Source organism: Carassius gibelio, chromosome B13 (genome assembly GCF_023724105.1).
Source record: "Carassius gibelio isolate Cgi1373 ecotype wild population from Czech Republic chromosome B13, carGib1.2-hapl.c, whole genome shotgun sequence".
NCBI classification, from domain to species: Eukaryota; Metazoa; Chordata; class Actinopteri; order Cypriniformes; family Cyprinidae; genus Carassius; species Carassius gibelio.
In genome coordinates this window covers 7,601,487-7,625,383 of record NC_068408.1, presented here as the reverse complement: position 1 = coordinate 7,625,383, position 23,897 = coordinate 7,601,487, and the positions used below count along the sequence as shown (strand labels likewise).

The 23,897-nt window shown below is 38.6% G+C and overlaps 1 protein-coding gene across 4 annotated transcripts in view; it reads left to right on the top strand.

Moving 5' to 3' along the window:
* Positions 1-22,500, top strand: part of adgrb3 (adhesion G protein-coupled receptor B3) — a 151,297-nt gene extending 128,797 nt beyond the window's left edge. For 3 of the 4 annotated variants that reach the window (XM_052573164.1, XM_052573163.1, XM_052573161.1), the window contains 11 exons: positions 8,227-8,296; positions 8,649-8,715; positions 9,193-9,278; positions 10,500-10,598; positions 12,014-12,185; positions 13,024-13,119; positions 13,950-13,989; positions 16,561-17,234; positions 18,251-18,286; positions 18,858-18,962; positions 21,417-22,500. In XM_052573164.1, coding sequence (XP_052429124.1) covers positions 8,227-8,296; positions 8,649-8,715; positions 9,193-9,278; positions 10,500-10,598; positions 12,014-12,185; positions 13,024-13,119; positions 13,950-13,989; positions 16,561-17,234; positions 18,251-18,286; positions 18,858-18,962; positions 21,417-21,605 — 1,634 coding nt within the window. In that variant the 3' untranslated portion in view covers positions 21,606-22,500. The remainder of the gene's footprint in view (positions 1-8,226; positions 8,297-8,648; positions 8,716-9,192; positions 9,279-10,499; positions 10,599-12,013; positions 12,186-13,023; positions 13,120-13,949; positions 13,990-16,560; positions 17,235-18,250; positions 18,287-18,857; positions 18,963-21,416) is intronic. The other variant, XM_052573162.1, reaches the window with a different exon arrangement.
* Positions 22,501-23,897: the final 1,397 nt, after the last annotated feature.

The window sequence follows — 23,897 nt, the reverse complement described above, 5'->3', positions numbered from 1 at the left end:
CAAAGACAGATATGTGAACCGTTTATTAGTTTGGCTATTCTGATACACACTGATGGTGGATTAATTCAATTATTGGTATCCATGAAATGTTTCTTGTGAGCATCAATGCATGGCAGTTGTTTTAGACAAGACTCACGTTTTAGATTTATATGGTTATACACCGATCATAAGTGGTTTGTATTCAGTATCTCAGAGCTTAATGGCGGGTGGAATTCATAAGTGATGTCTGCTATCAAATGAACTTGTTGATCCTGCTTTTGTATCAGTCTGTGACTCCATTGCTATAACAACAGTTGCTAAGCAGTGAATAGACTAGACAAAAAGAATAAATTAAGGATGCCAGCAGCCACCTTCCAGATCATTATGCCTTCATTAATGTCTACCTCTGGGACGACACAACACAGCATATATACAATTATATACAAAATAAAATAAAATATTTCATTTAAATACTATTTTTTTTATATGTAACTGTTAAGTATATGGCACAATATGTAATTTCTCGCTGCTAGAGGGCACGTATTCAAAACAAACAAAGAAAGCAAAGGCGTAGTTTGATGACGTGAGTGTGGAATCATGGGAGTTGTCGTTTACATCCCCACAGCCGATGCAATCCATCGGGACAGAAATCATATTCATGAATGAGCTAATGATTTATTAACATTGTAGTATGAAATATGGCGAGGCTGAAAGCCATCAAAGAAAATGAGACAGCTGAATAAATGATTAAATGTGTGTGTGTGTTCATATATATATACACAGTATACACACATATATTATGTAAACAAAAACTTTTATTATGGATGTGATTAATCGTTTGACAGCAAACCTCTAATATATTTGCTCTGGATGCTTTATATATAAAACAACCATGCAGTAATATATTTTTGGTTAATTAAATGGTCTGTTAAAATCTTTAAAAGTAAACAAAGTATTGCATCACCTCTCATTTGTTTTTACTTTTTCTTCAGAAGTAAATGGTGTCTCTGTGTACAAGTACTAATCTAAATCATCTGTTAAGGATCCAAAAACCAACAGCTGGTCCCCTTAATTTCATGACCTATACTCGGGTCTCGCTATCTGGCAGACTATGTTGTGTTTGTTCAGCTGAACTATAAATCCACAAGTATAATTTGTATCTGTGAGGGAACAAGTATATCATCATGGACAGTTTCCAGGTCAAATTCATTAATCCTTCTCAGATACTCACTCTTTTCCATCCATCCGGAGACTAATGTTACCTTTGAGGGAGGAACAGTGGTGCAGTGTGCACTGCAGTGTGCTTTCCGATTGGTCGAGGATGAAACTGCTTGGTGGCTTGGGGAGGAGTTTCGTTTAGACTCAGCACAGGGAGGGGGAAGGGCCTTCGCTGGTTCTTCAGACAAGCTGATTGCATCAATAAATTGAGCCAGCAGTGAGAGACGGTGTTAATATTCAGATCACAGGACAGTGGCAGGAGCAGAAAGAGCCCTTTCATAATGGCAGTCCTGCTCGAGACTAGCAAAGATGAGAGAGGATTAGAAAGATAGCAGATATTATATTACACTTCAGCTCAAGACCTGTTTGATTGTTTCAGCCACTCTGTTCAAAAGCAGTTGTGCTAACTGCATTTCAATGGCATGCTGGGTTAAGTGTAAAACCTCAGGGATTCTTATTAGATTGTTTACCAGTTCTCACGTCACACACACTTTAAAAGTTATATCATTTCTTGAAAACCCGGCATGCTTCTGAAGACCTGCAGTGGAGTTTAAGGCAAGTGGCACATACCGTTGGTCAAGCATAGGGTTATTAATAAAACATATATGCAAAACAAATCAACACTGTTTAATTTAATATTTAGCAAATAACAAAAATACATACATTTCATACTGTACAGTTATACTATTACTGTTACGTCCCGTGACTCAAAAAGGGGACGCAACAAAAACTGGGACATAAGAAAGCCAATTCGTAAAAAAAACGTTTTATTTAGCTCAAACAAATATACCAAAACGTCTTCAGATAGTATTCAAAGTCAGTAATGGCATCCTAAAGATATGTGCGAGAATGTAATATCCTGTGGTGTGGTCTCGTGATGTGTGCAAAAAAGAAACATCAAACTATAACGAAAAACAATCAAGTTGGCCGCCCGCCCTTCTGCCATCAAGCTTGCTTCTTATAAAGAGGCAAGGGAAATTGGGCACAGGTGTCACGGATGCAACCAGGTTACGGGGGGCGGAGTCATCCGACGTCTACTGGAAAAAAGCCCAATGAATACCCAGGTCGTCACACTCCTCCCCTTAGAACAGGGATCTGTTAAGAATCCCTGCAAACAAACAAACAATTAAAACAAAAACCATACAGAAAAGAAAAAAAAATTAAGTACCAAAGACAGCAACCAGAGCCAAAATAATGTGTTTTTTTTTTTTTTTTTTACACCAACTTAAGCATCATTCATAGGGGAACGTGACAGGGCGTCTGCCACAACGTTTTCAGACCCTCTAATGTGCTTAATATCAAGGCAATAAGCCTGAAGAAACAAAGACCAACGTATCAGCCTTTGGTTAGGACAGTGAAGAGAATTTAAAAACGTCAAGGGGTTGTGGTCTGTATAAATAACAACCGGTTGACTTGAGCCAACATAGATGTCAAAATGCTGTAACGCCCAAATCAACGCTAAAGCCTCCTTTTCCACCACGGAATAATTTAGCTGGTATGAGTTAAACTTGCGCGAAAAGAAGCTGACAGGCCGAACAACCCCCTGTTCATCAGACTGTTGGAGAACAGCTCCAGCTCCAACCTGACTTGCGTCAACCTGCAAAGAGAAGGACCTTTCAAAACAAGGAGCCGCAAGGACAGAAGACGAACACAATAGAGACTTAACATTTTCAAAAGCTAGCGCACAATTTGACGACCATATGAACTTTGTTTTGGTTTTCAAAAGATCGGTAAGTGGTGCAACAACTGACGAAAAGTTACAGCAAAAGGAACGATAATAACCCACTAAACCCAAAAAACGCATAAGCTCTCTTTTGGTAGTAGGCGCAGAGTATTCTTGAATAGCTTGAACTTTTGCATTTAATCGTCGAACTTCACCACTTCCGACCACTTTACCCAAGTATGTCACAGTGGCCCGAGCAAAATCACACTTGGCTAAATTCACAGTCAAGCTAGCTTCCGAAAGGCGCATCAAAACTGCATGCAGACGTTGTAAGTGCAAATCCCAACTGTCACTAAAGACAACCAGATCATCTAAATACACAGCACACCCCTCAAGGCCTGATACCACACGATTCATCAGGCGTTGAAAGGTGGCAGGAGCATTTCTAAGCCCAAAACTCATTACTTTGTAGGAGTAAAGACCTGATGGTGTAATGAAGGAAGAGATTTCTTGAGCTCGCCGAGTCAAGGGCACCTGCCAGTAACCTCTTAGCAGGTCAAGTTTAGTTACATACCTAGCTGAGCCTACCTGGTCAACACAATCGTCCACCCGAGGGAGTGGAAAACAATCAGGCTTTGTCACAGCGTTTACCTTTCGAAAGTCTGTACAAAACCTTACAGACCCATCAGGTTTTCCTACTAATAGACACGGAGACGCCCAGTTGGAACACGAAGAAACTGCAATATCATTTTCTTGCATATACCTAATCTCTGCTTCCATCAAATCTCTTTTTTCTGGTGACACACGATAATAACGCTGTCTGACAGGGGAAGCATTACCCACATCAATATCATGCTCAACCCAATCTGTTCGAGACGGCGTATCTCCAAACAACCCAGGGAAACTCCGCAAAAGTGCACTCAACTCCGCCACCTGCGAAGGAGACAAGTGGACCAGATCATCGTTTAACCTTTTCAAAGACTCAGAATTATTTAAACGTCCACGTAAAATACCATCATCTGGTTCTTTACCCTCATTCTCCATTTGCCCGGAGCAAAACCCAGCTTCAACACCTGAAACAGCAAGGAGAGCAGAACAAACAGGGTTTACTTCCCCATTAGACTTCTCATAATATGGTTTCAGTAAATTCACATGATATAATTGAGTTAACTTTCTCCGAAACGGAGTGAAAATCTCATAATTTTCATCACTCAATTTACGCTTCACCACATACGGGCCTTCAAATTTTGCCTCAAAAGGAGAAGATGGCAAAAGACGTGACACAAGAACTTGGTCTCCTGGCTCAAAAACACGACATTCCACCTGGCGATCATACAACCGTTTCATGCCTGCCTGTTGTTTTTTTTGTTGAACTCTGGCCAATGCTCTAGCCTCAATTAACCTCTGTCTAAACCCATAAACGTACGACAACAGATTTTTCGGTGAGTCAGAAATTTTGACGGAACTTTGTAACACTCCCACAAGCCCACGAACTTTATGACCGAAAACTAAATCATTGGGACTAAACCCAGTGCTTTCGTGCACAACCCCACGTGCAGCCAGTAGTAACCAGGGCAAACCCTCCTCCCAATCTCTGTCCAACTGCACACAATAAGCACGAAGAAGAGACTTCAACGTTTGATGAAATCTCTCCAACGCTCCCTGGCTTTGCGGATGATGCACACTAGCAAGATTATGTTTGATTTTAAGCTGTTTTAAAACCTGTTGGAAGAGATGAGAGGTAAGGTTAGTACCCTGATCACTTTGAATGATTTTAGGAATGCCAAAAAATGACATGAATTGTGACAAAGCTCTTACAATTGATCGCGATGTAATTGTTCGCAATGGATAGGCTGAAGGAAAACGTGTAGCCAAACACATGACCGTAAGCAAATATTTGCTTCCCGATTTTGAAGGTGGCATAGGGCCCACGCAATCAACTATAAGATGTTCAAAGGGATTACAATCAGCAGAAATCGGATGTAATGGAACTGGTTTCAGTTTTTGATTTGGCTTACTGGTTACCTGACAAACGTGACATGACCGTATATAGGTTGAAATATTGCTCTTTAAATGTGGCCAAAAAAAATACTGCAAAACACGATCATAGGTCTTACGCACCCCAGAATGCCCCGACTTTTCGTGCGCAACCTCCAACACGCCACGCCGAAATTTTGTGGGAACCACTACCTGAACAATAGGATCTCCCACAAAATTCTCACCATGAGGACTCCATTTCCTCAACAATAACCCATCTTGTACAAAATAGCCTCTAGTCTTATCTGATACATCGCCATCCTGAAGTGCAGAGGTAAACAGCTCATCCAAAGTGGAATCTAACCGTTGTTCTTTACTCAGCTCATCTGCAGACAGAGGAAAAGGCAGAGAAGACAAATCAGGTACAGGCAAAAAAATGTGCTGTGCCTTTAGCTCACTTCTTTCTTGAGGCTTCAAATGCTCCATACTTTTAGCCATAGCGCGAGTTACAACACCCACAGGGTCTACCACCATTTCGTACTCACTCAACTCTCCACTAGATGAAACCATAGGAGACGGAGACGCATTTGGCCACACCTTATCTCCTGCTAATTTGTTTCCCAAGATAAGGTGTACACCCTCAATTGGTAAAGCAGGACGCAAACCCACTACTACTTCCCCAGTCACTAAGTCAGAGTGAAGCTTAACCTTATGAAGAGGAACTGTTAATGTATTTAAGCCCATACCTCGAACTAAAACACTATTACCAGTTTCAGACTGCACTGAAAACGGCAAAATGGACTCTAAAATGAAAGAATCCATAGCACCTGTGTCACGTAGAATTCTGACAGGAACTTCAACTCCATCTGACAATGACACTCGACCTTCTGTAATAAAAGGAGCATAAGTGGACAAATAATCATTAAACAGTTTATCCTCAGACTCAGCCCCACTAGAATGAACAGAATTTGCCACTGCAGCAGGCTTAAACTTATTTACGTCAATCTGTTTATTTTTCTCTTTAAGTATAGGGCAGTCCCCTTTCCAATGGCCTTTTCCCCGACAGTAATTACATATTTTAGACGAATCAAACTTCCCTGAAGAAAAGTATCCACCCTGAGAACCAGCATATGTAACACGATTCGCGGCAACTTCACGTGTTCTCCAATCAGCAGCAGTGTTTTTATGAGTGAGCACAAAGTCATCAGCCAACAATGCTGCCGCCTCAGGAGACTCAATTTTGTGCTCACTGATATACATCGCAATTGGATCAGAAACGGAAAGTTTAAACTGTTCAACTATAATCAATTCCAGCAGTTCCTCAAATGTTTTGGCCTTTAGCGATGCACACCAACGAGTAACATGTCGTCTTAAATCTTGCACAAACTCCAAATGAGTCTGTCCTTGCTCCTTTTTACAAGACCTAAAACGTTGTCGATATGTTTCTGGTACACACTCATATGCTTTCAAAACTGCGAATTTAACGGTTTCATAATCTCTACAGTCATCTGTACTCAAAGCAGCAAAAGCTAACTGAGCCTTACCGACCAATACACTCTGTAGTAACAGAACACAATCGGTTTTAGACCAACCTTGTAACACCGCAACACGTTCAAACATAGTAAAAAAAACATCCGGATCAACCTCATTAAATTTAGGAACAAGTTTTAAGCTTTGATTCAGTGGAAATTTCTCACTCTGACCAACAATTGACCCAACGTCACCAACTTTACCTTCTTCAATGAGCTTCAGTTTTAAATACTGCAAGTCCATCCTTGCTTTATCCAATTCTATTTTATCACGCTCCGATTTCTGCTTTATTTTCTCATGTTCCATTTGTAACAATAATAACTCTTTTTGCTGGTCAAAAGTTAAAGCAGACTGTGTAGTCAAACTTTTTACATGCTGGTCACTTTCACTCATTTCAGCTGTCAGAACTTTCTTATCAACCAGTTTATTCCTCAGCTCAGTTTTAATACTACTTTCTTTTATTCTCTTATCGCTAAGTTTTACTTCATAATATTCAGCGATTTTCAAAAGTTGTTCTTTTGTACACTTATTTAACAACACGTACGACGGCGATTCAACAAACTGGTCAATATCAGCCATAAGCAAATAAACCACAGACTGAAAGTATTCAAATGTGCAATCAAATACTTGGAAATTAGCCCACTATCTAACTCCCAAAAATCTACCTACTTAACTAAAACCTAAATCTTCATGTGGATACTGGCGGGGGGAAATTAAGCACACAAGCCCAGTGGGTGGAACTGCAACTGGTTAAACCAGCGACAATTCTCAACACCATGGAAATGCTCCCGAGACAACCGCTACTACCCGCGTTCACCACAACTCTACAAAAAATAACAAAACCCGATATGTTTCAAAGGAAACACACCGCTAAACCTACCAGGGATAAATTCCAAGTCAAAACAAACACTATTGCACAAAAGAAACTTACCAGTCGGAGGATTCAAACGACGACCAAACAACTAGCTACACCAAACGCTTTCAGATGTCCCAAAGCAGCTATCATGACGTAATTATTCAAATTGGGATCCCCCAAACGTCACGACCAAATAATTTCCAATCCCCTTTAAAGGAATAGAAAACAACAAAACAATCCAAATAATCAAACATATTCAACTAAGGCATAGAATTAGCCTAAGAACGGACGAGCCCCCATTTGTTACGTCCCGTGACTCAAAAAGGGGACGCAACAAAAACTGGGACATAAGAAAGCCAATTCGTAAAAAAAACGTTTTATTTAGCTCAAACAAATATACCAAAACGTCTTCAGATAGTATTCAAAGTCAGTAATGGCATCCTAAAGATATGTGCGAGAATGTAATATCCTGTGGTGTGGTCTCGTGATGTGTGCAAAAAAGAAACATCAAACTATAACGAAAAACAATCAAGTTGGCCGCCCGCCCTTCTGCCATCAAGCTTGCTTCTTATAAAGAGGCAAGGGAAATTGGGCACAGGTGTCACGGATGCAACCAGGTTACGGGGGGCGGAGTCATCCGACGTCTACTGGAAAAAAGCCCAATGAATACCCAGGTCGTCACACGATGGCTATATCCCTTTTTAGATTTTTCAAAAATAATTGTAAAATATATATTTAAAATAAAATTATATAAAAGATTTAATATATTATATAGAATTTAAATGTCAGCCATTTATCACTTTTCGAAGGAATAAAAATGCCCCCCAAAAAATCCCACTTTAGCACTGCAGTGGCTGGTTCTGCATGGATAAGCACCACTTGCATTAGATTCATCTCATTCTTAACCTACTGTTGATGCCACTGTACATGTGCCGTGCAAGTCTCCAGCCCTGAAGGATTACAAAGTATGTGGCCTTTAATCACTCCTGTGTCTCTTTCAAAGGATTACCTGCTTTGGTGGTCGCTATCTCAATGGGATTCACAAAAGCTAAAGGATACGGGACACCTCAGTAGTAAGAATACCTCTTTTTTCTTCTATGTTCCTCATGTTTACCCAGACAACTTCTTCAGAGAAGTCTTTTCAATTAAAACAGTAGCATGAAGTTATGAGTCAGAGCCTAGAGACTGCAACAGTCCCACCTAGTTCTCCCGAGGTTACCTGGATATAAACAGTGTTTTAAGATCTCTTTAGAGTTCTTGTTCCATACTAAAAGTCTCTCATGTAGAACCATGGCATATGGCTCCAGATCCCCAGACACTCAAGGACGACACGACTGTGTACTGCCATGCCCCATTAAGTTGATGCCGGATGTAACATTTTATGCAAGATTTGCTGATATTTGGGGGGGGGCTTTGTGTTTGCAGCTGTTGGCTATCTCTGGAAGGTGGTCTTCTCTATGCATTTGTGGGACCTGCTGCTGCAGTTGTGCTGGTAATTTTACCCTTTGTTTATTTACAGTCATTTACTAGTCTAAACTACACACACCAGTGCCTTTATAATGTTTTATGTCATTTACTGGATTAGTCTGCCGTGCCAACACTGAAATAGAAAATTGCCTCACTCCATCGTGGTACGGTTTGAAGACTGTGACCCCCGTCATTTATATGCATCATTAAGCAGGTTGTCTCTAGACTGAATTAAGTGGTGGCACAGATTCACACTACCATGCATCTACAAAATACAAAACAGTACATTTAGATCTATATGGTTGCATTTTTCAAGTCTAGCTTGAAGGTAGTTGTAAAATTCTGAAGAGCAATTTTTACATATTTTTTTTATGCTAAAAGAAGCATTTACTTTAAGTCATTACTGTGGACAGTGCTTGAGCGGTGTTGTTAATTAACTGCAGTTTGATGAGATCAGGCCCTGACTGTGTTACTGTGTGTGTGTGTGTGTGTGTGGTTACAGGTCAACATGGTGATTGGTATTCTAGTGTTTAATAAACTGGTTTCGAGAGATGGGATCCTGGATAAGAAACTTAAACACAGAGCAGGGTAAGTGACAATTAGCTAAATCACACAAAAATATAGATATAAAAAATGTCAAACTCATAAGCTATGTTCTGAAATCGGTATCTTGGGTTTACAAGATGCTTTGGAGTCCTGACAGTTTACAAAAACAATTGAATATTTTCTGTTATCTACTGCCTCTGGTATAATTTGTTGTCAAGAAGGAGACTTGTTTCTTAGAAATTAGTTGGCTGATACTTTCATTCTAAAATGTCTTTGAGCAAATCATATGGTAATGTGTCTTGTTGAACTTTGGACAGCTTGCATTACATTTTTGCTGATTTATGTCATCCTATCAGTTAGCAAGATAGCTAAGGAGAGGAAATTAAGTGATGAAAAGAAGAAACATTCACTACCATTCAAAAGTTTGGGATCTTGGGATTTTTGGAATACTTTTAAATGAATACTTTTATTCAGCTTTAAATGTATCAAAACAAAAGTGACAAAAAATATTTCTGTTTCAAAGAAATGCTGTTCTGTTGTACTTTCTCTTCATCAAAAAAAAAAAAAAAATCTAATTTCCCATTCCAATAATAAATTACATTTTACAATATATTAAAATAGAAAGCTGTGTTATATATTTCTCATATATTACATTGAATATTTCACAGTATTGCGGTTTTTACTTTTTTGATTAAATAAATTACGAGACTCTTTTCGAAAGCATTTAAAAACTTTACCAATCCCACACTTTTGAACTGTAGTAGTACTTCACACAAAAATTCAAGATGTTTTTATAATTAAAGCCTGTTCACCATAACCTGATAAAACTTTGCCCAATATTTGTGTGTGCTACATATGTTTTATGCTTATTGGAGTATTGTGTTGTTTTCCTAGCATCAACCTTAAAACAAACTTCACACTAAACTGCTTTAAAAGATTGTTGCCTATGTTGACAGTAGGCTGTGGACCTCATTAGGTTCGGGAACAGAGCTAAAGTGACATCTCAGTATGACAAAACCGCAGAAACAGGTAGCCTTGCCTCAAATTTACACCATTAGTTGAGCTAATAGAGACATTTCCAGCCCAGTCAAGCTGCCCCAAAAAATACCTTACAATCCTGGTGCTACCAAAGGTGCAGAGATGACACACGTCATCTTTTATGAAGTCCACAAAGGGCCGTATCTCCCAGAGAAACATCCACCACTTCTGCTTTGGTACAATCAGACCACCATGTAAATACATTCCCTTTGTGTTGTTCTGCAGGCAGATGAGCGAGCCCCATACAGGATTAACTTTAAAATGTGCCAAATGTGGCGTTGTCTCAACTACTGCTTTATCAGCAACAACGGCCAGCAACGCCATGTAAGTGCCCACCGATGCCTCAGCAAATCGATTATGCTGATTAAGCTGCATGCAAGAGTGTGTGTGTGATTTTATGTGTGTGTGTCCTTCCCCTTGCCTCGGGGAAGGAGATTTGTGGAGGTGTTAAATGAACAGCTGGCTCTTGTTCTTTGTCTGTGACACACTCTATTGAAACAATGCATTGGTTGTTGTGTGCTCCTATACTCATGTATGTGCCGATGGCAATTTAGGACAATTTGAGCATGTGCATGCTTTCATCTGGAATGAAACTGGCAAACGAATTACATCTATCTCCTCTTCATCAAATCTGTTTACAGAGCTTAACAATAGACTTCTGTAAAGTAAAAACCCCCATCATTTTCTCCATAAAGGAAGATATATTTTACAATAGCATAAATACCTTTCTTGAAGAAGAGATCTGAAGTTACAGTAAGCAACAAGTTATATGGATTTTAACATATAAGCATTGTAGCCTCCCTAAAATCTCAAACTAGCATCTACAATATTCACATACTGTTTAAATATTATTATTATTATTGCAATAAAATATAATAACAATAATAAACATTTTAATTATAATTGCAATACAATATAATATTAATAATAAATAATAAACATTATATTTTATACCTGTAAGCAATGATAGATTTTTGGTTGATTATTGATTTTATTATTAGTATCACTGTTGAAATAATAATCTCAGAATAATAATAAACACTATTTAATACTTGTAGTCAAATAATAGTCTATTTAATTATTCAATATATTTTATTATTGCAAAAAATATAGTAGTAGTTATGGAAGCCCATTTCCGTCACTAAATAAAAAATAAATCAAGGTAACTGCGACTTTTTTTCTCAGAATTGTGAGATATAAACTCGCAATTCTGACTTTTTTTTCTCAGAAAATAACTCAGAATTCTGAGAAAAAAAATGTATTTTTGCGAGTTTATATCACAATTCTGAGAAAAAAAAGTCAGATGTAAATGCGTAATTGCGAGAACATTTTATCTCTAATTTTGACTATAACTCGCAGTTGCATGTTATAGATATAGATATAGATATGAACTCACAATTCTGACTTTTTTTTTTCTCAGAATTTCACATTTATATCCTGCTATTCTGACTTTGTAGCTCGCAATTTTTTTAGATTTTGCAAGATATGAACACAATTCCGAGAGAAAAAAAGTCAGAGTTGTTATTCAAATCAAAGACTGTAATGTTATGACTCAGAGCTAGCTGGTTTGTTCTAGGCTTAGAGTTTTTCATTAAAGTGTGTGTGTGTTTTTTTTTGTAATGCCTTTGGAGAAAATGAATGGGTAAAAATACTTTTGGGAGCAAGAACAAAAATCCATCTCTTTTGTTGTTCAGTCCACCAACTCTCTCTCTCTCTCTCTCTCTCTCTCTCGGTCTCAGGGCCTCCCTGTGGAGTTCCTGTGTTGTCCTTCCTCTATTAGCTCTCACCTGGATGTCTGCGGTGCTGGCCATGACGGACAAACGCTCAATTTTATTCCAGATCCTCTTCGCAGTCTTTGACTCCCTGCAAGGCTTTGTTATAGTCATGGTCCACTGTATCCTCAGAAGAGAGGTAGGGCTGGAACTATTATAATCCCTTACTTTTCTTCTCTTTTCCTTTAGCATTTCATCAGAATGTCTTTAATTTCTTCAGAGGTTCAGTTTAATTTACTCTTGTCCAGTTTTACTTAAATAAAAGGATAAATATGAATATTCTGTCATCACTTCTCACCATCATGCTTTTCCAAATTACTTTCCTGCTTTTTTTGAAACTCAATAGAAGGTATTTTTAAATATACATTGAAAGAAAACCACTTTCAGAAGAGCCAAACTCACCCTTAAAATCTGACTGACTGATCCCCAAATGAATCCCTCTTGATCTCTGATGATCCCTCTTCCTCTAAAATAACTTTCCTGTTGGACCGACATCAGCAAGCTCTCTTATTCGTTTAAATCTGTCATTTAGAGTTCACATCCACTGGTACCATTCTGGTACATAACAGCCAATTAAATCCTGATGAATAAAATCAAATCCCTACATGTTTTTTCCTAGTTTGACATCTTTGCTTCACAGATGTGGGTTGCGTATGTTGCCTTTAAATAGTTGGATGTCCTTTTTTTAACCCCCTACCGGAAACAATCTGGCAATTTTAAATGAGCGTGAAGGGTAAAAGGCATTTGTTGTTACATTTGATTACTTGGCAGGCTTATTCATTTTTATAATAATTTGAATAAAAAATTCATACAATTCGTTTTAAAATCTCCAAAATATTCCTGTTTTTATTGCATTTTTGATTGAAAAAACAAACAAACAAAAAAACAGTCCAACCCCAAACTTTCACATTCTGAAGCAATGTGCTCTACTGAAGCGTTTTTACAATAGCATATGCGACTAAAATGTTGGTTCACAGGTTCAGGATGCCTTCAGATGTCGCCTGAGAAACTGTCAAGACCCCATCAGTGCAGACGCGACTGGTACATTTCCCAACGGGCATGCACAGATCATGGTAAGACACTCGCCTTTTGAGACTTCAGTATTCTTCCACTGTACAGTCACAAACTCTTCTCTTCTTATAAATTAGCTGAGAAATCATTTGCATCCGGCGTCTGTGCTATCAGAAGCATCTCTCGCAGTCCTCTTGATCTATATGAAATGGTTTATCTAGTATGAGTATTTGTTATACAGTGTTATTGCTTATACAGTTATGACAGGACATGGAGATCTGTCTTTGCTTAATTAAAACCAGCAAATCTTTCATCTATGTCCTTTGGCTTTCCTCTGGCCTTCGCCTTTCTCAGATGGGACATGTTTGTCGTATTTCACACCAGTCTCTCTCATCCTTCACTGGCTTGAGGGAGTAATTGCTTTTAAAATGGTTCCGGAGATGTGTGACCCGCGCAGAACCACTGGCACATAATGATCACAGTGCTCATTTGTGTTTTGATTTAAAGTTTCTTTACTAGAAGTATTTCAGTATAATGAGGCCTCCAATGTGCAGACTGTCTTTGATTTGCCGCTGTTGATGGCTCCTCTATTGTCATACCTGAATAATCCGATTCTATTTATAAGCAGTTTCAACAGATGACTGTTTTCTCTGTGGGACGTGGTTAGACTGCAGACACAAGCCAGCAAAAGCATACAATTTGAGAAGAATCCCAAGGCGGCATAGATATTATGATTTTACATAGTCGATTAGACTATCCTTTTTTTTCCTTTTCTTTTTTTTCATGGCTCCAACTGTCAACGTTAAATAAAGCTAATAAGGCTGTCTAAATTGAATCCTTTTGCTTGTCTAAATTTCACTTTGTCTGCTTTTCTTTTATTCTGTTTCCACAGACGGATTTCGAGAAAGACGTGGACATTGCATGCCGATCAGGTAAGAAACAGATGGTGGTGCACCATTAATGTGTTTCCTAATTACTTCTCCTCTCCTGGGCCAAAACGGCCCAAGAGAATAAACATTCAAGTTGCACATTAGAGTCACGGAGTCCCAGTGGCACCAGGCTAATCATCCAGCGGGATAGATACTAATGCATACTACAATATCTTTGTTGAAATGTAGGTTTGCAGATTATTAAATTCATAGACTTTATGCATTACTTCCGTTGTATTATTAATATATCAAACTAATTAAAATATATTTAATGCTGTTAATCTTAAGCACACTATAATGTGAGTCTTTAAATATTCAAGAACGCGTGACTCTTAAGTATAAAAAAGGTTTATGTTTTAGAAGCCTTCTATATATTGATATGCTACATATCAAATCAGAATTAGTCCTAATTATTTTATTCCACATATGTTATTCTCTTTTATCCTTTGTTTTCCCTTTATCTAGCTGCCATATGCAATAAAACTAAAGTTTTTTTAATTGTCTCCCCAAAGTAAAATGAAGAAAAGTGAAGCTTTTTAGTCCCTTGAAATTGGTTCAAAACAAGATTTTTGTTTCAAAGTCTAGACAGATTTATTGTTTTATTGTTATACTGAAAAGTTGTTTAAAAAATGTCATTCTTCTGACATCCAACCAACAAAGTTCAGAACAGCATGAAGTCTTCATTATAGGCATTTTTCAGTTTGTATGTAGCATCGCTATGCCCCTAGACAGCATGGTGACTCGTCTCACATTTCCTGAAAGCACTGTGACTGCATTTGTTTGTTTGTCTGAAGGTGAAAATGTTGCATGATGCAACACAGTCTATTAGCTGGTTATGTGTGGGATTAAGACCGATGAGATTTCATTGTGGGTGGGGCTACACAGTGTGACGCCACATAAATGGAAACCAAGCAACTGAGCAAATGTTGTCACTTATCGCAGCCAGAGCTCATTTAAACATCGATATGAGCCGCTAAATTACTTTAACTGCATAATGAGATGTCATGGCAGTTGTTTGAATGTTTGTTTTTGTCTATCTGCACTTATGGCACGTTATTTAAAGTCTGTAAAAACTAGCTGACTAACAAGGGCATAGTAAATCAGATAATTAGCCAATGCTGTAAACATGAAATGCAAGCAAGTAACACAATTAGCTAACCCTTTTGTTTTTGTTTTGCAAATGAGTGTAATATAACAGCGCCGTGAGTCTAGTGTTCTTCATTAAAACTGGATTAAGATCAGCTCAGAAGGTGATATTGTGTCGCATTGTGTGTCCTTCATTAGGACGGCATAATAAAACTTTAATCCAAGGTTTACTTCTAATTTCCAAAAAGCAGAAAAGTAAAACTCAGGAAAATCGGGTCATATTTTACCCCAAAATCAAATTAACAAAAAATAACCAAGTAAATATTTTAGAACAATTTAACATTTTATTTTAAAATCTGATGATCCATAAAAGGATTTCTTAAAAAAAAATGTATATACTGCATTGCATAATTTTCTTATGCAATAAATAAATAAAGACACTTCAACACATTGGTTTAAATTTATTTACCTATTTTGTTGCTACTTTGCATTATACAAATAAAAATTGGGAGGCAGATGTCCTTAATTATAACAACTTTAATGGTCCTAAACAACAAATTTAAATATTTTCTTATATGTACAGTCTATTATTATATTTATTTGAATTTGGGGTGTAATGTGACCAAGTTCTTGACAGATTTGATGAGATTCACCCTGAAAGTCCTTGTCTTGAAACTAAAGCCCTTTCAGTGTTTTTCTATCAGTATTCTGCTGCACTCTTCAGACACCATGTTGTGTTATGCATTAGTTTGGACTACCATCAGAGCTGGAGCATTTTTAACCAGCCGTTGTTGTCCTCTGGTCTCCTTGTTGTTGTCTTATGAACAGTGGCAGTAATTCCCTTATGGATTTGTGGAGATGCAGAGGACAGGCTGTTCTCACAGTGCTGATGCATCTTCTGTCACTGCATCTAGAGATGTGTGTGGCTCTTTCAGGTGAACTGAATCAATCTAGTCCAAATATGGACATGTTTCTATAACAGAATATATTGTAAGGCTTGTGTATAGATAGTCTTTGATAAAAAGATTTGCTTAGATGGTTAGTGCTGATGGACAAGTAAAAACAAGTTGTTGAACAAGGTGGTGAAGACAGCATCTATGTGATGAACTGATCAACCAAATAAGTCTGGATAGTTAACCTGTTCAATTCGAACCCATCATTTTTAAGAAAACCTAAAAAGTTGGTTCAGAACTTATTTTTACTAGATGCCCTACTTTGATCTTTCTTAAAATATGACTGAATCAAAGTGAATTAAGTTCTTGCTGATTAAACCACTTGGCCCATATGACACATGCTTCAAACAGGATGATTTTTTTTTATCTGCTCGAGTCGGTTTCAAGATATTTGGTGAAGTTATTCAATGTTGTGATTGGCTGCATTGCTTGTTGCTTTCAAATCGGTTCTTTTCCGTTCTAAATCAACATTTAAAGCATAGCATGCATTCTTGCATCACACACTTTGACTAATGATGTTCCTTCCTACCTGTAGCTCTCCACAAAGACATGGGATCCTGCCGAGCGGCCACCATCACCGGCACCCTCTCGCGCATCTCTCTCAATGATGAGGAGGAAGAGAAAGGTCCCGAAGGGCTCAATTACTCCACGTTGCCTGGCAACATCATGTCTAAAGTGATCATCCAGCAGCCCTCTGGACTTCACATGTCTATGGGCATGGGTGATCTGGGAGAGCAGTGTTTGGACAGCACGGCAGACATGCGGCGGACCGTATACCTGTGTACAGATGATGCCACTAGGCAGAGCGAGCAGGAGCTGAGCGCCCATGACCTGAGTGGCCACCCCCAGCCAGGGCATATGGAGACAGACTACATTGTCATGCCTCGAAATTCTGCGGCGGTGATGTCAGGGGCTGGGTCCAGCAGCGTTCCCACCCTGCTGAAGGAGGACAGCAAGATGAGCATGACCATGGACTCCCTGTCACACGACAGGTTGATGCATTATAAGATGGGCCCAGAGTTTAACCTTGGGCCCTCTGGGATGGAGCACATGGGAATGGAACAGCAGTACTCTGTCCAGGCAGAGCACATGCACAACTTGCCCTTCGAGCCACGCACGGCTGTGAAGAACTTCCTGGCGGAAATGGAGGAGAGTGCAGGGATGTCTCGAAGTGAAACCGGTTCAACTATATCGATGAGCTCTTTAGAGGTGCGACTTTGAGTCTAGACAATTAGACAAGTAAACTGTACACAAGTACATGAACACAGATGCTTCTAGCTCCATGAATGCATTTTTAAGTGCGTTATAATGTTTTTTAAATATTTTTAGTTAGAAAATCTTAATTTTTAATGACCTAATATCTAAATCCCCCAAATTAGGCCAAAGACAACTGGCAAAAAAAAAAAAAAACATTCCAAAGATGTTGATGTTCAATCTGCAAAGAATTGAAAGTAATAACATTGTGTTTTCTTTTATATTTTGACATTGCGCGCAGCTAATAGATGGTTCTTTCCATAGGTTGTTGACTGGATGGACTGGCTTGCATCACCAGACTAGTTTCTGGGTTTTTTAACTAGAAAATTTAGTTATGGCAATTTGTTTAAAAATTACAGTGTAAAAAAAAAAGAAGCAAAAATGCCTAGATGATTTTTCAGTAAGATCAGTAACATATATTTAGAAACATTTATTTCATGCCAACTTTAAAAGGATAGCTCACTTTAAAAATGAAAATTGTCTTCAGTTACTCACTCTCATGTCGTCCCAAATCTGTATGACGGACTTTGTTTTGAAGAATGCAAAACAAGATGTTTTTACAAATGTTTTTCTTTGTTGTTTGTTGATCAGACCCCAGCTTTCTTGACAGTATTTTCTTTTGTGTTAAATATGTCCAGCAAGACCAAGCATTTGTGCCTGCCTTTGCGTACTTCTTGTAGACTGGCCTTTAGGATCATTGCAGAGACATTGTAAGACATTTCAACCTCTCATCATTACTGAAATTTTGAAAAGCACTGGTATCGACCGGTTGCCTTGAGGGGAAAATACATTTGAACCTGATCCATTTTCTTCCAAAAGCCTCAAGGCATACAAGTCTAGCTCTGATGCACAAGAAACATACTTGCTTATGTATGTTTTAAAGATGGGATCAGATTTCAGCAGATAATTTCTGTAGGTTTCATAATATCTAACCATATTATTTTTGTTGTCTTTCTGTCTTAATTCTACAGAGACGAAAGTCGAGGTACCAGGATCTAGACTTCGAGGTGAGTGAAACCTTTGCTTGGCGAAGTGCATGCATCAGGCCTTTGTTGCACCAAGCGAAGGGCCATTTGTTGCGTTTGTGTTTCGCCCCTTTAATTTACAACTACTTTGTGTAGCACTTAAGCTTATTGGAGTAGCATGTCCTGACACAACTGCGATTTATGAAGCGTTGTGTGGTTTAGCGTAAAAGCAATGCCGTCAGCCACCACATATTCCCATTTTATCCTTTTACATCCCCTGACTTCAAGCTGAAAATCAAAAAATAGGCTGTATATTTTCACATTTTTAAGGTCACTTGCGGAATCCCCCAGAGCGTTTCAGCCCTTTACCAAAAAACAAAATGAAATGTCAAGTGCTACCACTGACCCCTCATATATGCCAGTGCCGTTTGTCATAACCTTGTCGTAGCATTCAGCCAAATTTGCAGGGTGAGCACAGCATTTTTACATGGTGATAAATTCTTTGAAAGTAGCCAGGTTTTGTCCTGTTGCAAAGTTCTGGTTCTCAGCTTGACTGAACTCCAAATCCCACCCCCTACCCCCCTTCCCTTCCCTCCCACCCTTGCCATTTCAGAAAGTCATGCACACCAGGAAAAGGCATATGGAGCTGTTCCAGGAACTCAATCAGAAATTTCAAACCCTGGACCGATTTCGAGACATACCAAATATGGGCTGCATGGTGAGTAACAGGATACAGGGTTCAGTGTGTCTCATTACAGAGTACCGGGGGGTGCCACGTCGTCTATGTTTAGCTATGTCTTCTGGTGGCGCCCCAGTCTTGTCCACAGGAAGTGAGTGACTGAAGGAATTAATAGTTATCCACACAGTGTATTCAAGTGGAAAATAGCACATTGGGTGGGGCGGGGTTTGGTGGAAGAGGAGATGAGAGAGGAAGAAGGGAAGAGGAAGAGCGAATGAGCCGTCATTGTGATCCATGCTCATGCACTCATTCAAACACAAGACCATGAGCTGACAACATGCTTATTATTTCCTTTTCTATTGGCTTTTCTATTCGCTGCTTGGCGAATGCACGGGACAAAAAACACTTGATTTGCTACAGATATTGGAGAGCTTCTCTGTGCTTTCCACAGTACGATGCACCAATTATCTGTAATTGTAAGGCCGGTGGGATTGTTTGATTGGAGCAGGCCAATTGCAACAATCACATTTCATCATCCAGCACCATGCAGCAGAGGAACGTTCAGTGTCGTTTGGCGTCCAGCTGACTGGCACTGTGAGGTTCACTCTGATAGTCAATTAACAGATTTTAGTTGTGTTTTTTAATTAGCTCAGCCTTATTATAGTAGCCTACAATTCATCGCCTGCTATTACAGTAGGATGCATTTTCAGTGACTGGATCACAGTTGAAACCCTCTCGACCTCGATGAAAGCTAGTGCACTCAAAATGCAGTGTGATCAGGTGATTGAAAAATACAGTACATTTTGATTCTGTTCGATGCTGTTGGTAAATGTTAATGTGGTCTTGCGATCTGGTCACCTGATTTAATGATTTATTTCACTTTAGACTGTTAAGCCAATATAGATTCACAAACGTTATTTTCTCCCTTTTTATTCACTTGTAAATCTCCATTAGCATTAAGAATGCTTTTAAAGTAGGAAATCGACAGAATGCCTTTTTAAGCGGTCAATATAACGGAAAGCATTTCGATTCATTGTAAATTATGGAAATGTCTCTTTAATGCAGCCTCTACAAGTGACATTTCCATATCGTGCAGCTAAGTGAAATCAGTTGCAAGTTGCCAGATATTATCTTGATATGAAATACATGGCTAACACTTTACAGTGAGGCCCTATATTTTAACATTAACTAATGCATTCATGCACTAACAATGAAATGGTGCTCTACTGCATTTATTAATTTAGGCTAATGCTAATTTCTACTTTTCAAGTCATATATATTGGCATTAATGTATCATGAAAGAACATGAATTGCCAATGAACAATAGTATATTAATAAATTAACCTTTATGGGTGGAAATGGGTGGATTCCTAAATCAAACCCCCTAATGCATTAATTAAAGGTATACTCCACCGTGTTTTCATATTAAACTATGTTTTTCCCTTACCTAAGATGAGTTGATACATACCTCTCTCGTCTCAGTGCGTGCACTCAATCGCTTTGGCGCGTGGTGACACTTTGAAAGCACTTAGCTTAGCCCATTCATTCAATATGGGCCAAGCAGAGAAGCTACCAAACACCTCCACGTTTTCCCTATTTAAATACAGTTACTCGCGTAGTGTAACTCGACCTAGGACGGTAACACAAAACAAAACTTTGCGCTTTTCTAAGCGTGTAAAATGGATAACTATATTGTGTGGCGGAATACCATGGCAAGAGCTTGTAAGCACTTCATCTTGGCGCAGTAATATCAACTATATTATAATATCAGGTATGTATCAACTCGTCTTAGTTAAGGGAAAAACATGGTTTAATATGAAAACACAGTGGAGTATCCCTTTAAAGTTAACAAACTGAACCATATGACAATTGCATATTTGTGTCAGGTGAATATTCATGTAGTCGAAGCAGTTGGCGATGTGTCCCATTGGCCATGTTACTTCCCTTTACCCACGTATATTCATGTAGTCGAAGCAGTTGGTGATGTGTCCCTTTGGCCACGTTACTTCACTTTACCCACGTTCCTTCAGACTGCAGAACTTTGCCATTCACTGCCTGTTGCTTGGTAACCACTGGAAGAAATGATCCTGTGTTTTTATTCCCTTGAAAAATCTGAGATGTTCCTGAATCTGGAAACACTCCAAACATGCTGTTCGGTCAAAGACTTTGATTATTGAGCACTGGATGTGTATGTGCAGCGGCTCCAAAAATGTTAATTCTTTTTGGGACACAGATGTATGAATGTCATTGTGTTAATTAACAAAATATCAAGCCAAGTGACATTTTGTCTAATGGGGTGACTTTCATACAGAGTCCAAATATTTTTAGGGCCGCTGTGAGAGAACATGAATTAAAGCTTGATGATTCATGTCCATGTGCAAGTTCCAATGTCTGACACTGTCACAAAACAAGGCACTGTAACGAGAAACCATATTGAGAATATTGCAGAAATGCGATATTTCTAACACGGCGGCTTCTCGTCCTTTTCCGTAGGACAAGGCAATGCCAAACAAGAACCCCTGGGAGAGCTTCAACCCGGCAAGTGAATATCAGAACTACGCCACAATGAATGTACTAGAATCAGACACAAAGAACTCTCTGGAGATGACTAACGCTGAGTGGGAAAAGTGTGTCAACCTCCCTTTGGATGTCCAGGAGGGAGACTTTCAGACAGAAGTCTGAGGAATAATGAAGCGTTAGCGGGGACTTGGATGAAGGTGGACATATTTTGCACTGAACAAAAATGCGGAACACTTCTCACGCAGCCTTGGAAAGACATATCTGGATTCTAGGAGTCTAGCAGGGACAATATGTGCCAATAAGATTTTAAAACACGGAAGGACGGACGGATAAAAAAGACGTTAGAAAAAGACAAAAAAGCATCTGTGTTATCTTTTTTTTGTATTCACACTCGTGTATTTAGTGGGGGCCAGACATGTACACAATATTGAACATCATGCGTTTCAAAAGTAACCAGTTGGAAAATAATCGGTTCCAAAAGTGTTATCTTTCCAGACGAGACCTCAAGGAGAAAACGGCACGTGACATGGCATCCACCCACGAGCGGCGAATGGGTTCGGTTGCAGACGAGCCCGGGAACACAATGTATATACTTGCGCAGGTTTTTAAAAAGTTTATAACAAGTCCGTTTGGCCATTACTACACTTTTTACTTTATAATATGAAAAGACAGAACTATTCAGAAGCAAAGAGGATTTTTTTTTTCTGTCATTTAAATATGAATGTTTGTCAAGCTACATTCTTCATTGCTTTAAATGCAATAAAGGTAATACTCACTTTTTTATGAATAATATATTTCAAAACTTTAATACTGCAGAATCTGCCTGGAAGCTCAGTAAAGCTCTCTCATCTGCAGCCCTGTATAAAATATTTAAAAATCAAAAAATGTTGTATGGTGTAAATAAAACTTTTGTCTACATATGTTTTACTTGTGCCAAGTTTATTTTAATGAGAAAAGAGAAAATGCCAACTTGATGAGAGAGTTATAGCGAAAAATGTTAACATTTGAAAAAGGAATGTAAATAAAAGAGGAAATATGTTCGTACTGCTTCAGAGAACTTGTCGACTTACTCCTGTGTCGTGCTGCGTGTCTCTTTTCTGGACACACCAATCCCTGTGGAGGTCTTCTTGTTGGGGCCCTTTATTCAACAGCGGCATAAAAATAATCTGTAAAGACTTGTCAGACCTAAAGGCAAATAACAACATGGTATATTATCGACCATTAGTGTAAAGGAGGAGACGTGCACGGCACTGGCTATTAAAAATAACCCAGCGGAGCTAAAAATAAGTGCAGTCACTTTGGGGTAACGGAACGTCGCATATGGCGTACCTTATGTGCGATTACGCGATCGGCCGAAGAACTGGCACGATACAGAGAACTGAACCAGAAATACCACTAAAATCTTTTGGATTTTAAGACAAGTTTACAGTTGAAATTTAGTTGTTTTCTGTTTTTAACAGTGCATTCCTCCAATCCCTCAAATCATCAAATAATTGTATGAATTTGGTGACAAAACGGTTATATCTTTAGCATGAGGCTAATAGTGTTTGTTCATATTCATGCAATTTGTACTACAGCCGACGCAAAGAGGCTCTTTCCCATAAAAAAGTAGAGCTCACCTGAAAGCCAAATACAAAAAAAGGCCATGCTGTCACATACCGCTGCTACTTATAGACCTGCAGCTCCAGATGACGTCTGGAGCATCTGTTTAGCGCTACAACTCTTCCTCTAACATTTACCGTTTTAGAAATCTAGTGTGTCATTATGCATTTCACATTGTGTCTACAGACTCGTGTCATGACTCACACGCTTTGTCAGTCACAGAGGCCGTGATTCAGTTCCGTCAAGCCGGACCTCAACAATACAATATGGGAGATAATTGTGGAGCTCTCTGGGATTAGATTTAATACTTTTGCCAGTTATGACTGGATGCTCGCTGATGACAGATGGGACAGAAAAAGCAGTTCCAAAGGAATTATATTCCTAAACTTCAGCTTACATTGTGAGATGGGCCTCAAGTGCTGTCATCTCACATGTTGATATGCATTAAAATCACACATGTAAATCCCATTATTCATCCTTCACACTATTGAAGTGACTTTTACATGTGGAAAGCAGTTGGTAGTTTATACACTGGCAGAAAAAAAGTTTGGAATAATTGCTATTTTTGAAAGAAGTCTCTTATGCTCACCAGCTGCATTCATTTGATCAAACATACAGTAAAAATAGTTATATAATTGAAATATTATAATGTAAAATTACTGTTTTCTATTTGATTTCCATTTAATTTGCTCCTGTGATGGCAAAGGTGATCATTATTATTATTATTATTATTATTATTATTATTATTATTATTATCAACAACGTTGAAAAGTTTTGCTGCTTGATATTTTGTGGAGAGGGTGATACAATACCATTTAAAAATTTGGGGTATAACTAATGATTTTAGTTATC